This window comes from Odocoileus virginianus, chromosome 20 (assembly GCF_023699985.2).
Source record: "Odocoileus virginianus isolate 20LAN1187 ecotype Illinois chromosome 20, Ovbor_1.2, whole genome shotgun sequence".
Lineage (NCBI taxonomy): Eukaryota > Metazoa > Chordata > Mammalia > Artiodactyla > Cervidae > Odocoileus > Odocoileus virginianus.
Genome location: NC_069693.1, coordinates 13,012,917 through 13,028,008, shown reverse-complemented (window position 1 = coordinate 13,028,008; position 15,092 = coordinate 13,012,917). Strand labels below are relative to the sequence as shown.

General features: G+C 60.2%; 1 protein-coding gene across 8 annotated transcripts in view; it reads left to right on the top strand.

The window, feature by feature from the left end:
• The window catches only part of ACTN4 (actinin alpha 4), a 74,623-nt gene that overhangs the window by 55,548 nt on the left and 3,983 nt on the right, over window positions 1-15,092 (top strand). For all 8 annotated transcript variants that reach the window (XM_070450918.1, XM_070450919.1, XM_070450917.1 and 5 more), the window contains exons 9-17: window positions 3,221-3,313; window positions 4,936-5,166; window positions 5,700-5,847; window positions 9,996-10,146; window positions 12,561-12,669; window positions 12,797-12,937; window positions 13,031-13,213; window positions 13,317-13,451; window positions 14,443-14,622. In XM_070450918.1, the coding sequence (XP_070307019.1) occupies window positions 3,221-3,313; window positions 4,936-5,166; window positions 5,700-5,847; window positions 9,996-10,146; window positions 12,561-12,669; window positions 12,797-12,937; window positions 13,031-13,213; window positions 13,317-13,451; window positions 14,443-14,622 (1,371 nt within the window). The remainder of the gene's footprint in view (window positions 1-3,220; window positions 3,314-4,935; window positions 5,167-5,699; window positions 5,848-9,995; window positions 10,147-12,560; window positions 12,670-12,796; window positions 12,938-13,030; window positions 13,214-13,316; window positions 13,452-14,442; window positions 14,623-15,092) is intronic.

Here is a 15,092-nt window from a genome sequence, read left to right as displayed (position 1 = left end):
CAGCCCACCCTGTGAAGTGGCGGCAGGTCCCAGCTTCTCTGGACGAGGCAGTCGAGTCCCATTATCACCTCGGACAGCGGGGCGCAGCTGGGGCCTGTGTGCCTGCTCTCAGCCGTCCCCCTCTTTCCCTGATCCATGCCCGGCCACCCGGCTGCCGCACTGGCTGTGTCCCCACTGGGAATGCTGGCTCTCCTGCCCTGCTCTGCGGCTCCTTCCCCTAGCAAATGCCCCAGGACAGGCCCGTCTCTGACTCCATGGGCCCAGATCACCAGGCCCCTGCCCCCCACAGCCCCACCACCGCAGGCAGGGAGTCAGGAGTGTCTGTTCCCCGGGGTGGCCCTCCCCGAGCCGGGCCGACCTCACACCAGAGCTGCCCCTGCCGCCTGGAGGCCTGGACACCTCTGTCCCCTCCTCCTGCCTCCTGGGTGTCTGGTTTTGGCCAGCAGTGTATTCCCAGCAACTTGGTTCTGTATCCTGGTTAGCGGTTGGGCAGAGAGAAATGACCAAGAAATTAGCTATTTATTGAGCACTAACTGCGTGCTGCCCAGGTGGCGCTAGTGGTAAAGAGCTTGCCTGCCAATGCAGGAGATGTAAGAGACACGGGTTCAATCCCTGGGTCAAGAAGATCCCCTGGAGGAGGACACGGCAACCCACTCCAGTATTCTTGCCTAGAGAATCCCATGGACAGAGGAGCCTGGAGGGTTACAGTCCATAGGGTTGCACAGAGTCAGACACAGCTGAAGCAACAGCCCGCACGCAACTGCATGCTAGGACCTTCTCCAGACATTCCATGTGCATGGGCTGTCAGTGGCCCAGGCCCACGCCAGGAGTGGGCGGGCCCCGTTATCCCCACTTACAAGAGGGGGACTGTCATGGGATGGGGACTTTGCTGCCTGCCTCAGAGCCCCAGGTCCAGCACGGCCTTCCTGCGGGCAGTCTGCCAGGGTCCCTGCTCTGCCACCGCTCAGCAGTGTGACCTCGGAGAAGTCCCTCACCTCTGTTCTCCCACCTGTAAAACGGGGAGTGGCCCAGCACCCTCCTCAGGATCGTCAGAGTGAAATGAGCAGGCCAAGGGCTCAGGACAGTGTCCGGCCCCGTAAGCACCATGCACACAGCCTGGCAGTGGGAGCGGCCTCCCCAGCACGTGGCTGGAGTGTGTGTTTGACGTGTTCTGCTGGCGGTGGGTTGGGGGGGCATCTTTGGCACAGGCAGGGAGAATGGAGGGGACCCCTCACCCTAGGGGGAAAACAGGGTGGAGGTGGGAGATTCCTGGCCACAAAGCCCCACTAATAGCATGTTTGTTGTGGGCCTCACCCCTCCGCGGGCCCCATGCCACCCTCGCTGCCACCACACTGCCCTGAAGGAAGTATCTTCTCTCTGCCCAAACTGCCCTCTGGTGCTTAGAGCAGGACTCCAGGGTGGGGGACCGGAGGCCTGGAGGCATCTGTGGGAGGGGATGCCGGCCCGAAAGCCCAGGTCAGAGCATTTGGGAGGGTTTTTTTGGTGTTTTTTTTACCCTTCAGAGTTTGAGATCTTAGTTCCCAGACCAGGGATCTAACCCGCGCCCGCTGCAATGGAAGCAGGGAGTCCTAACCACTGGACGCCAGGGAAGTCCCAACATCTGGGAGTTTTTGAGGGAGCTGGGCCCCTCTCGTGAGGGAGGAAATAAAGGCCAGCCTCTGGGGAGCTGCTGGTCACCAGGGACGTGCAGAATACAGGCCTCTCCAGCTTCCCCCAGCCTGTTTACTTCTCAGGAGAGCCCCATAATGCTTGTGTTATTGCCACCGTCTTTTCCCCAGAGGCTCCATCAGGCCTCTTAAAAGAGTGCTCTCTGGGTTTTGTTTCATTTCATAAATGCAAGGCAGCCCTAGGCCTTGCCCCATGTATGCCCATCCTTTCCTGATGGTTTATTTCTACTCACGAAAGCATCTGTTCTTTGTCCTTTGCTCGCTCATTCATTCATCAACTCTGAGTCCCTCAAACACGCCAAGCCCCGAGCCGGGTGCCAGGAATTCAGCCTCGAAACAAAACACCCCTTCCCTGTCAGCCCGCACCTTGGCGGGGCCTGCCCAGCGGGGCGGAGCTGAACTTGGGGTGCCGGTCTGGTCGTCTCTCCAGGCTGGGGGTCAGGGACTTCCCTGCAGGCTGTTACCTGGGTTCTGCTTCCTGTGCTCACTCGGGGCTGGGTGTTCGCTGGCCAAGGCCTTCGCGAGCCTCCCCTCTGGGGCTTGTTGGCGAGTGTCCTGCAGCATGCAGCAGGTGTGTGTGTGTGTATGCGTGTGCGTGTACACACCAGCCGCAGCTGGCCCCCCACTCCCCTCCCCACCTGTGTGTGGAGGAGAGAGGCGGGCGTCGTTCCTGCAGCCAGCGGGCCTGGAGCCATCCCCAAGCCTCTCTGTTTTCCTTCCCCACCACTCTGTAGACCCTCCTCACTATTTCTGTTCCTGTTCTGTTGCCGTTTTCAACTCTTCTTCTTGGAGGCTTTCTGTACTTCCTGAAAGGTACCTGGTCTCTGTGTGCCATCCCTCACCCTCCTCCTCCTGTCCTGGCATTCCCCCCCCCCCCCCCCAGCAGGACCCCACCCTGTAGTTTGGGGCAGAAACTAGTCACTGCTGGCGCCGCCTCCCGCTCTCGGGAGCCCCGGCTCCCCTCCGCCCTGTGGATCGGGACCTCCGCCCACCCAACCAGCGGCAGTGTCCTCCGAGGGGGGGGATAGGAAAGGGGCCAGGCGTGCTCTGCCCGTGCACTGACCACCAGCCTGCTCTGGGGGACACCGGCACCCCTCCTCTGCCCGTGCCCCGCGGCTCCCTGGTGCAGCCTCCCTCCCCAGCCAAGGGGCGGGTCCTTCCAGGGCTCAGCCGCGTGGAGGACCCTACTCAGCCCCACCCAGGCCTCCTCTCTGTGGGCCTCTGAGTCCATTTCCCCCACATTAGGGGGCTCACCACCCTGCTTCAGCACTTGCAGGGTCCAAGCCGAGAGGGCATACAGGCCCAGCTCCCCGAGCAGGGGCCTTAGCAGTCGGCTCCAAGGACCCCAGCAAGGCCTGTCGGGACTCAGCCTCTCGGGGCACCCTCTTGCTGGCTCTGTGCTTCCTCTCCTCCCCGCCTCGGGGCCTTCTGTGCGGGCCATGACGTGCCAGCTTTCGGGGGACCTGCCCGTCAGGAGGGAGGGTCAGCAGCCCCCAGGCAGCCCTGACTGTGCGCGCTTCCCCCCAACCCAGGCTGAGACCGCTGCCAACCGGATCTGCAAGGTGCTGGCCGTCAACCAGGAGAACGAGCACCTGATGGAAGATTATGAGAGGCTGGCCAGCGACGTGAGTGACCCCTCGCCCCTGCACTCCCCCCGGTGGCCCCGGTCCCCTCTCGGTACCCTTGGCCCAAGGCCTTGTGACACCTGCAGAGGAGAGAGCAAAGATGGCAGCGAGACCTTCTAGGGAAGGTCACAGGGTTACAGAGTGGAGTCTGACCACGCCAGTCCTCATGGTTTCACAGGACTGAGGGTCAGCGTGATGTGTCACCGTGCTTACTGACTCCTGGCATCTCGAGCCTGGCTTCCTACAGAGATACTTAGGGACGGAGTTTTCCCCACTGCATTAGAATCAGCTGGGGAGCTTTTTATTTTATTTTTTAAAAATCTGTTGGCCATGCCACGCAAAAAACATCTTAGTTCCCTGACCCAGGGATCAAACCCACACCCCCTAGAGTGGAGGCACAGAGTCTTAACCACTGGACCACCAGGGAAGTCCCTTTATTTTTAAAAAAATTTTAAAGGAGCTTTTTAAAAAGTTCCTTCTCCTATACAAAAATTCCTGTCCCTGTGTCCCGCACACAGAAGCCTGATTTGGTAGGATGGAAAGAGACCCGAGATCTGACACAGCAACAGACAGGATGGCTGTTTGTCACGGCAGGCCCCCTGTGAGGAGGGAACTCCTGTTACCTTCTTGGCATCTAAGCTCCCCAGGAGGAGTCATTTGACTGCTCTTCTAGATCAGTGTTCCCCAGACTCTGAGATTTCACAGACCAGGAAAACTTGGGAAAGTATTTGCTAGCCCACCTATAGCGGCAGACTTTTTCTTTTGCCAAGTTAAAGATACTTTAAACAAGAGAAAGCTACCGCCTGGCACCACCACCACTGCTAACACCAAGGAAAGATTAGGGGCTGGGTCTTAGAGCCCCAGCCTTGCTCCCCAGAGGGCACCAGGCACCAGGCACCCGGACGTGAACACACGTGGAAACCTCGAGCCTCAGTTTTCTTATCCTGCCTGAGGCTGGCATTTCAGACCCCCTTCCCCAGGCATATCTACCTGCACAGTAACTGATCTTACTGACTGGGATTGTTCTGGAATATCCAGTTTGTTTGCTGGTTTGTACGCTGGTTTGTACCTTTTCCTCACTCCATCAAAGACATGAGTGGCTCATAAAAGTACAGGTCACTTTCTTTTTTCAGTTGTACTGTCTAGTTTTCTGTGCCCAGGCTCTGCGCCTGGAGCTGACTACCCCAGAGTGAGCCAGGCGTGTGGCCAGTCCTGCCTTGGGGCGCTTACAGTTGGTGAACAGGATGCAGCAAGGTTCTTAGATAGTGCTGCGCATGGCGACAGTGGATTCTTGTGCAGCCCTGATGGGGGCGGTGCCCCCAAAGGGATGTCTGAATTGAAGCCATCCTGCTTAGAGGAGGGAGGAAGACCAAGGGCAAAGGCAGAAGTAAAAAGAAGCCAGAGAACAGAGTTGTGGTTCTAGCAGGGGTGATATTCCCAGAATCCCTGGCCATGGGCTGCCCATGGGGAATCATGGCGAAGTCAGGCTGGATAGCAGGGGTGATCCCCCAAGATGGGGTCCTTGAAGATCCAGGTCCCACGTGCCCATGAGCTGGAGGCAGCCCTGTCAGCTGTTGGCGGGTCCCCTGCAAAGGTCATCCCAACTTTTTGTTGGCCCACAGCTCCTGGAGTGGATCCGGCGCACCATCCCCTGGCTGGAGGACCGCGTGCCCCAGAAGACCATCCAGGAGATGCAGCAGAAGCTGGAGGACTTCCGTGACTACCGGCGGGTCCACAAGCCGCCGAAGGTGCAGGAGAAGTGCCAGCTGGAGATCAACTTCAACACACTGCAGACCAAGCTGCGCCTCAGCAACCGGCCCGCCTTCATGCCCTCCGAGGGCAAGATGGTGTCGGTGAGTGCCGGGGCCCAGGAGGCCGACGGAGCCACAGAGGCCCCGTGAGGGGTGGAGGGGCAGCTCCAGGCCATCCCCAGGTGTATTGTCTGGCCTGCAGTCTTTCTGAACTAGAATGCACAGATCCGGGTGCAAGGTGCCGTGGGGCATACACTTGACACTTGACCGTGTTTAATTTCCCCGCATCACTCCCTGGAGTTTTACTCTCATCCCAAGACCACACCATAGTTTGGAATCATTTGAATGTGGACCCTCATTTGGCTGGGACTCCCACCCCTGCCAGGAGAGGGTGATAGTCACTGCACAGTCACCTTCTGACTCATAGCACCATGGGGGCATTCATTCATTCATGGTCATTCATTCATTTAATCGGAAGGTATAGGGGGCCCTGTGCAGGCATGCAGGTACAGCAGAGCAGGGCGACGTGTGACCCCAGCCCGTTTCTCTGCCTTCTGTGAGCATCCTTCTGGAAGGCACTGCCCCGCTGCGTGCCCCAGCCCCCCTCGTAGCCCCGCCCTCTCCTGCCCCCACAGGACATCAACAATGGTTGGCAGCACCTGGAGCAGGCCGAGAAGGGCTATGAGGAGTGGCTGCTGAACGAGATCCGCCGGCTGGAGCGGCTCGACCACCTGGCAGAGAAGTTCCGGCAGAAGGCCTCCATCCACGAGGCCTGGACCGACGGTACAGCCCTCCCTGCTCCCGCCCTCCTTTGCTGGCTTACAGACACATGCGCGTGCTCGCACATATACACGGACACTCACACACACAGAGCCCATGCTGCCTGTGTAGGGTTTGTCTGCTAGGCCCCCTTTTCTGCTGCCTGGGAACACGCATGTCACAAATGACGCTTTGGGTGCGTCCAGCCCTGGGCAGCGAGGAACAGTTTGGGGCCAGGTCCCCCCAGTCCACTCTGGCCTGGAGATCACTCACGGGTGGGCCCCTTCCTGGGTCACTGGTGGCCGGTCATCTGAGAAAGCAGCTCTGGACTGGCTGTTTAGGGACGTGACCCCCCAGGCCTATCCGTCTCCCCTGAGAATGGCACCCCTCCAGGCCAGTGGGGCCAGGGGCAGGCTCGCCCCGCTCCGGCAGCCTGGGTTCACACAGCCTGCCTTCCATCCCCCTCACCCTTTGAGACCATGGACCTCATATTGAAGAGCCTGTCCTGGCCAGTCTGGGATCCCGAGCACAGTCCTTGGAACAGGCCACGGAGCCACCTCCTGGCCCTGCTGCCCGACCTGCAGGTGCCACTCACTGACCAGCCTTCGGTGTGGCACCTCCATGGGAGCTCTTTCTCATCTCTGCCCCATTCAGTGCCTCCCCCAGGGGGCTTGCCCCCCGCGGGATGCCTTCTCCCAGAAGGGCCGCCGCAACTCCGATTTCTCGGCAGCTCCACAGCTGCCTGTTCTCTTGGCTTGGGCTGTGGGATTCCATCACATCCTGGCCCTCAGCTGGGACCCACACCAGGCTGAGATCCCAGATCCCAAGGGCCTGAGAGCCTTCAGGAAACAGCCAGCGCCTGGGAACACAGAGGGCCTTCCACGGGGCTCCTACCCTCCCACTCTGGCTGCCTCCTTCCCACTCTGCCTTGCCCTCCTGCCACCACTGCCGAACTGGTTTCATGCTTCCTTGCATTGCTCAGTGGTTCTGCATCCCTCCCACCCTCCTGGTCCCCCACGAGATCCTCACTGAGCCCCTGGGGGCTCCTCCAGCCCCCACCCACCCAGCTATCTGGTGTGTGTGCTTGCATGCTCAGCTGCTTCAGTTGTTCCAACTCTTTGCAACCCCATGGACTGTATACCGCCAGGCTCCTCTGTCCATGGAATTCTCTAAGCAAGAATACCGGAGTGGGTTGTCACGCTCTCCTCCAGGGGATCTTCCCGACCCAGGCATCGAACCCGGGTCTTCTGCATCTCCTGCATTGACTGGCAGGTTCTTTAATACTAGCACCACCTGGGAAGCCCATTGGCAGGCAGCCCCAACCTTGGCCAATTGCTAAGACCCACCCAGAGGTGCCCACATGGAGCCTGTCCACCTCTGCCAGCATGTGGACACGAGGCTGTGCAGGCTTTGTTGGCTGCGGCCCGTGTCACCCATGTCCCTGGCCGCTGCCCAGCAAATGCCCTCCTCACAGGAGCTCCTGAGGATCCTAGCCCTCCTGTGCCGGGGGGGGGGAATGCGGAGCGGGGGCAGTCAGAAGGCCAGGCGAGGACCACGAAGTCCATGCTGGGAGGCAGGTGCCTCCCTCTGCCTCACAGAAGCCACACCCATGGGTTCTGCCCCTCAGACCTGAGGAAGCGGGGAGTTGGCATGTAGTTCATTTGTTGGTTCTTCATTCATTCATTCAACAAACACGTCTTGAGCCTCTTCGCTGTGCTCAGCAGTTTCCCAGGTAGGGAAGGGTTCCTGCCCAGGGAGCTCAGAGACCAATCAGTTTTGCCATTTCTCTTGTCAGAGGTCCCTTGTCATTTAAGTGGGTTTTAGAGCACCCGTGTCCCCCGCTTAGACTGAACCATCTCCTGCCATCATCCGTGTCATCGTCTCTCTGCATCATCCTTCCTTGGTCTCTGAGGATCATCCCTGTGGATTTTCCTCCTGGGGGCCTCTCGTCAGCCCTTCAGCCTCTCTCCTGGGGCTCCAAGAGGCCTGGGAAGAGGGTCTCCTGAGGCCGAGGGGAAAGGGGGTGATGGGCCCTCCGAGCCGCTTCCCTGGGAACCTGGCCGGCCTTCACCTGAAGGTGTTCAGATGTGGTTGTCCAGGCTTCAGCCTCCACATGCCCTGGCCCTGCCTCCCCTCAGGCACTCTGGCATCCAGCCCTCCCCCTCGCGTCGGCCCGGAGCCGCTGGGCAGGCCTGTCCATTCTCGTTCCCAAGACGTGAAGCCTCTGTCCTCTGAACCACCAATTATGCACCACAGGGCAGGCTGGCCCCCAGACCCCACTGTACTCCTGGGATCGGGTAGAGGAGGCTCCTTACCTGCGTGTACAACGTGGGCAGAGGGCAGGTTGAGCTGCCATCACCCTGTAACCCCCTCACCATCCCCTGCAGCCTGCAGGAGTGTGTGAGCCTCCATGTGGAGGCTCCTCACAGGGTCTCAGATTGTCTGGGGAGAAAGCAAAAATGAGCCCCCTCCCCCCCTCCCTCTCGGCCTGGCTGCCCTTTGGCCCGGATCCCAGGCAGCCCTGGCCGTGGCCCCCTCCTCCCACTTCTATCCCCTGGCAGCTCCCTTGCGGCAGCTCTGCTGAGGCAGAGAAGTGGTAACCTGCTATTTCTGGTTCCCACCCTTGGGAGAAAGCGATCTGGAGAAGGGAATTGCAAGCTTGCCTTTGTGGTTGGGCCTGCTGCCCTGGGGCCAGGGCAGCAGGGCCCCGTGAAGTCAGGCTCCCAGGCCACGCCACCCCCTGCCCGCTGGTTCGGGGCTCCGTCCCTGGGACAGCTGCGGTGGGGTGGGCCTGGCTGGTGCCCACCCTTTTCGAGATCCCCTCACTGGGGCTTTAGCCGAGGGCTGGCATTGGCCCCATTTTACAGAAGGAGCAGACCAGGAGAGACTGCTTGCTTGGCTGCCCACGGCAGGCAGCTGTTGGGATTTTCTGGTGCCCGCTGAGGAGGATTTGGTCTCTGAGTGTGTGCTCTGGGAGTAGCCCGAGGTCACTTTAGAGGCTAGGGGTCCCAGCATCTTCCCCTTGGTTCTCTGCGGCACTGAGTGTACAGGGCTCCCCGCCTGAGCTTCCCTCCCGGGGTGTATAATTAGCCAGGCTCCGGGCCTAATAACAGTGTTCCTCCCTCCCTTCAAAGGGCCTGACATGGGCCCTGCCTCACTGCACGGAGAAAGCCCTTAGGGCAGTGTGGAGCAGATGTGTGGTAGGACTCCCGCCCCGACAGGGCCTGGCGCCCAAGGGCCAGGGAGCAGGCATGGGGTCAGGCTCCTGGAAGAGCCCCAAGTCAGACTTCCCCTCCCCTCTGCGCCGTCCCCCACCCCCACCCCACATTGCTGAGGCCCAATTAGGCCCTCCGCAGGTGGGTGTCAACCTTTCCAGCCTTGATAGCCCAATCCAGGTTCTTACCGTCTACCAGGTGGCGCTAGTGGTAAAGAACCCCCCTGCCAATGCAGGAGACGTTGAGATGTGGGTTTGATCTTTGGGTTAGAAAGATCCCCTGAAGGAGGAAATGGCCACCCACTCTAGTATTCTTGCCTAGAGAACCCCATGGACAGAGGAGCCTGGTGTTCTATAGGATATAGGGTCATAAAAAATCGGACACGACTGAGCAACTTGCTGCTGCTGTTGCTGCTAAGTCGCTTCAGTTGTGTCCGACTCTGTGTGACCCCATAGACGGCAGCCCACCAGGCTCCCCCGTCCCTGGGATTCTCCAGGCAAGAACACTGGAGTGGGCTGCCATTTCCTTCTCCAATGCGTGAAAGTGAAAGTGAAATCGCTCAGTCGCTCTTCGCCACCCCATGGACTTGCAGCCCACCAGGCTCCTCTGCCCGTGGGATTTTCCAGGCAAGAGTACTGGAGTGGGTTGCCATTGCCTTCTCCAAACTACTTAGTGTGCGCCAATAAAAGACACTAAGTCTAGAGCACAGAGCCTGAGTTGGGATATCTGAGTCACGCCCACCAACCCCACAGTGTCTCCTAGCCCCATCCAGGAGGTATTATAGCTGGGCTTAGAGATTCCTGCAAAGGAGCAAGGGAAAAGGTTCCCGGGGTTTCCGGCCTTCATGGCAGCATCCTCGCCAAGGCAGGGCATGGGGTCTGTACCCTGCTCCCCTCCCTCTGGTTGGACGCCCACAACACTGTTGATCAAGCACCCCTGCCCTCCGCCCCACCTCAGGGAAGGAGGCCATGCTGAAGCACCGGGACTATGAGACGGCTACCCTGTCAGACATCAAGGCCCTCATCCGCAAGCACGAAGCCTTCGAGAGTGACCTGGCCGCCCACCAGGACCGCGTGGAGCAGATTGCCGCCATCGCCCAGGAGCTCAAGTACGTGTGGGCTCGCGGTCCCCCGTCACCCGCTTCCCTGCCAGCACCTGGCCCGGAATGGTGGTGGGGCAGTGGTGGAGGGGTTTCCCTTGCCCTTTCTACCCTCACCCCCTCCTTTCCCATGCTAGGAAGGAGCCTTATGGGGTGATGCCTTTTGCTGCCTGTCTTAACCCCAGATGAGACCCATAGTGGGATCTACGTTCCCCAACAGAAGGGACGTCTCTGGCCCCCTGAGGTGGTAGGCAGCCTAGCCCCCACGGCCCCCACCCATGGCTCCCTGAGGGACTCTGGCCGCACAGAGAGCCCATTGTTCGACCCGGCCCCTTCCCTTTGCCGCTCAGAATACACTTATTGTAAGAGCTTCCAGGCAGCCGGTTCTCTGCCCTCCCCGCCCCACCCCAGTCAGATAAACTTGTGCACACAATTAGTACACTGACTCTCCAGCACAGTGAAAGGGAGCCTTATTCCCCCCGCCGAGCGGCCAGCAGCAGGCAAGGCCCAGGGAGCAGGAGACCCGGCCATTACTTCATGGAAAATCCACAGGCCCTGGAGGGGCGGCAGGGCTCCCAAAATAGCTGTCTGCTCAAAAATAGGATCCTTGGCTGCAGTCGGCCTTTCAACAGACCCCTCCCACCCTGTCACAGTCATCCATGAAGTTCTGCCTGTTCCTCCAAGGCGGGGGCCCAGCGGCGAGGCCTGCAGGAGCCCCATGCTGGGGAGGGCTGTGTTCCTGACTCACTCCCTCCGTGCTGCCCAGCTGCTCTGCGGCTCCCCGTGTGCTCGCCCAGGGGCAAAAGTACCACGGGGCACGGTCCTGGGGCGACACGTGCCCTCACTGGGCACTGTTGGGGGTCCTGCAGCTCCTCTAGGATCAAGCCCCCTGTACCTGGCACGTCCAGACCAAGAGTGAGGTCACGGACACAGATGCCCACCATCCGCAGGGGTTTTGGGGGTGGGACAGGCGAGCCCCTGGACGCTGGTGGGCAACAGACTTGCAGTCAGCGCTAGGCCAGCCCACTGCTCAGGCCCTGGGAATGGCCATGTGAAACCCATCACCCTGAGTCAGGGAGCTGATGGTCCCCCAGTCAACTCTCTGGACAGTCACCCTGGAGGAAGAGGGGAGGGTTGTTTGAGGTGGCGTCCATTCCCCTGAAGATGAGTCAGAGGCCAAGGGCCGCCTTGGATGAGCCTGGGTGGGCAGCCCAGCTGTGTAGCGGCTAATGATAATGACAAAAGCTCAGAGCGCTCAGTGCCCTCCAGGTGCCAGCTCGTTCAGTCCCCCATCGACCTTCGCTTACAGAGCTGGGACTGAGGCACACAGAAGCCAAGGGGCCTGCCCGGGTCACACAGCCAGGGAGTGAGTGAGACGGGAGTGGGGCCCAGGCCGGCCCAGCCCCTGCGTGGAGCGCTGCCTTGCTGCTCCTCCAGCCCTTGCCTGCTCCCCTGGCCCCTGTATCCTGCCTGACCGTGTGGTCACCCTAGACCTGTGTGCCGACTCCCTGGGAGCCTGCTGCTGGGAGTGCCCAAGTGTGACTCCAGGCGGCGGGAGGCATGGGGCTGATGCTCGCGGGGTTGGGGGTGGGGGTGGGGCCAAGAGCTATGGTATCAGCCCAGTGTTCCCAACCTCAGTCAAGGCAACAATAATACCCATTCCCTGATCAGCTTGTTTTTTTTTTTTCTTGAATATATTGTTAGTTGCTTAGCATGAGATTGCAGGCTAGTCACACACTTTTTTTCCTAATACCCATAAAAACATATCCTTTAATAACTTCCTACTTTTACCTACTGGGCGCCAAGGACTGCTCTCAGCAAGCACTTCACGTGTGTTAAGTAACTTGGTTTCCTCACTAACCCCACCCCCATCTCACAGATGAAAAAACCGAGGGATCCAGAGGGAATTCACTTGCCCAGGGTCACAAAGGTTCAAAATCAGGAGCTGGAATTCATGCCTAGGGAACTTGTCTCCAGAGCCTTGTCCTCTAACCAGCATGCTCTGCTAGACTTTCTTTAAATGGAAAGAGCAATCCAGGGGACTTCCCTGGGAGTCCACTGGTCAGGACTCTTTGCTTCCACTGCCGGGGGCTTGGATTTAACCACTGGTTGGGGAATTCAGATCCCACAAGCCACATGGCACAGCCAAAAAAACAAAAAGCAATCCAGATACAGGCGTGGTTGAGGGTCACTGTCTGGGAGCCCTGCGTCAGCTGCTCTTGACAGGAAGCTCTGTTGTCCTCTCCCCACCCACGCACCCCGCCACCAATTCCTCCTGCCTCAGACCAGAGAGGTGGTTAACGACTGATGTTCTTAAGTGTTGGTGTCCCCCCGCACCAGGGCCTGGGACGTGTGTGGGCGGGCGGGTCCGGCACTCCCTGACCGCCCGCACCGGGTCTCACCACCCTCTGCCCGGTCCACAGCGAGCTGGATTACTACGACTCCCACAACGTCAACACGCGCTGCCAGAAGATCTGCGACCAGTGGGATGCCCTTGGCTCTCTGACCCACAGTCGCAGGGAAGCCCTGGAGGTGAGCAGTGGCGGTGGTGAGGGTGGGTGCCCTCAGAGCTTCCCAGACCCTGGCCCACTGTGCACTCCCCCTGCTGGCCCACTGACCTCCCTCCTCTGTCCCTGTTCCTCCCCCCGACGCGCACCAGAAAACGGAGAAGCAGCTGGAGACCATTGACCAGCTGCACCTGGAGTACGCTAAGCGGGCGGCCCCCTTCAACAACTGGATGGAGAGCGCCATGGAGGACCTCCAGGACATGTTCATCGTCCACACCATCGAGGAAATCGAGGTCTGCCCCTGCCCGCCCACCCGCCCTTCTTGGGGTTCATGGGGCCTTCGGGTGTCGGGCTGCCCCCTCACCCCTTCTCTTCACGTCTCCCAGGGTCTGATCTCAGCTCACGACCAGTTCAAGTCAACGCTGCCGGATGCTGACAGGGAACGGGAGGCCATCCTGGCCATTCACAAGGAAGCCCAGCGGATTGCCGAGAGCAACCACATCAAGCTCTCGGGCAGCAACCCCTACACCACCGTCACCCCCCAGATCATCAACTCCAAGTGGGAGAAGGTAGGCAGCCCCCAACCACCCACCCACCCACCGGCAGGCCAAGGAGGGACCGCCAGGCGAAGGGCCGCCCCCCTAACTACCCCTGCCCATGTGCCCTCCCCAGGTGCAGCAGCTGGTGCCCAAGCGGGACCACGCCCTCCTGGAGGAGCAGAGCAAACAGCAGTCCAACGAGCATCTCCGCCGCCAGTTCGCCAGCCAGGCCAACATCGTGGGGCCCTGGATCCAGACGAAGATGGAGGTGAGAGCCAGTCACCCCAGCCCAGCCACTGCCACCCCCGCACCCCAAGACACTCTCAGCAAAATTGAGCAAGAACCCCTGCTAAATGGGAGGCTGCCCGCCCCTGGCAGGAGGTCTGCAATGCTCCGTGGGGCCAGTGGACTTGGGGGCCTCGTGGGATCAGGAGGGTCAGGAAGGTTATATCAGTGGAAATGGCGGTGCTTTCCAGCGGGCAACGGTGCTAGGGGTCAAGGAGAGGTGGCCTCGAGTTGGCTCTGCCCTCAGCAGCTGCTCCGGAGTCAGGCACACGTAACCTCTGCTCCTCAGTGCTGTCATCCCTGAGAGGGGCAGGACTGTTACTTCATTTCCTCAGCGAACAGTTGGGCACCGCCCTGCGCCAGCCCCCTCGTGAGCACCGTGGTGTCACGGTGACCAAGGTGGTCTGAGCTCAGACCCTCACGAGCGTGCGCGTTCTGCCCTGGTGATCCGGCCCCGGGAGGCTTGGAAGCATGCCCCTCTGCCCTTCGGGCTCCTGCTGGCCGAGCGGCCTCACTGAGACTCACAGCTAGTCCGAGAGGTCGGGGTAGGCAGCCCAGAGGCATGGGGGCGCTCAGGAGCCCGGGTTCTGAAATGGGCCAGGCTTGGGTTCCCATCCCGGCTGTGCCTCGTACTGTGATAAGCTGTCCTCTTCCGACCTCAGTCTCCACCTCTGCAGAACGGGCCTCACAGGGAGGGAGCGGTGAGAGTGGACCTGTGAAGCGCTGGGGCAGAAACTCTGACCACTGCTGCTGTGCTGGAGGGCGGGGCTGGTGGGGGGACAGTCAGTGAGCATCACCAGCTACAGCTGGTCCTCTGGGAGAAGACCCCCAGGCTGGAAGCAGTCTCCCGTGCCCCCCACCCCGCCCCACCCACCAACCCGCAGTGCGGCGGCCAGCGACAGGCTTCCTCCCGGTGGCTGGTGGTGGCCCGAGGGTCCGCCAGCCCCAGTCTAGCACCACCCTCCTCTGTGCAGGAGATTGGGCGCATTTCCATCGAGATGAACGGGACGCTGGAGGACCAGCTGAGCCACCTGAAGCAGTATGAGCGCAGCATCGTGGACTACAAGCCCAACCTGGACCTGCTCGAGCAGCAGCACCAGCTCATCCAGGAGGCCCTCATCTTCGACAACAAGCACACCAACTATACTATGGAGGTGCGCCTGCTCGCCCTGCCAGCCTGAGCCAGGCTGCTGCCTTCTTCCAAGTAGTTTTTGCCCCGCAGAAAAGCCGGCTTCCACTTCCTTTCTCTCCTCTTTCACTCTGAGCGCAGAGACTGGATCCCACGTTCATACTTTTTGAACAGTTAATTTCCTTACCAGTACTCTCCCATCACCGTGATAACACACATCTCAGGACAAGCTCCCTGGAGAGCCGGGAGGGCAGGCAGCACCTGCCTCCTAGTATGGCCCCAGCCATTTGATCCTTTGGTCCTTGCTTGAGGGCGTGGTCCAGCCCTCAAGCCCACACACGTGGTCCAGCGTGTGCGGAAGTTCCAGCATCAGGGCTGGTTGCTGTCATACTGGCAGCTTGAAATGGTCCCGGGTGATAAGCCCTGAGACCATGCAAATCCGAGGGTGCCACCAAATAAAAGGAAGGGAAAGGAGTTTCCCCAGAAAGCTAGATG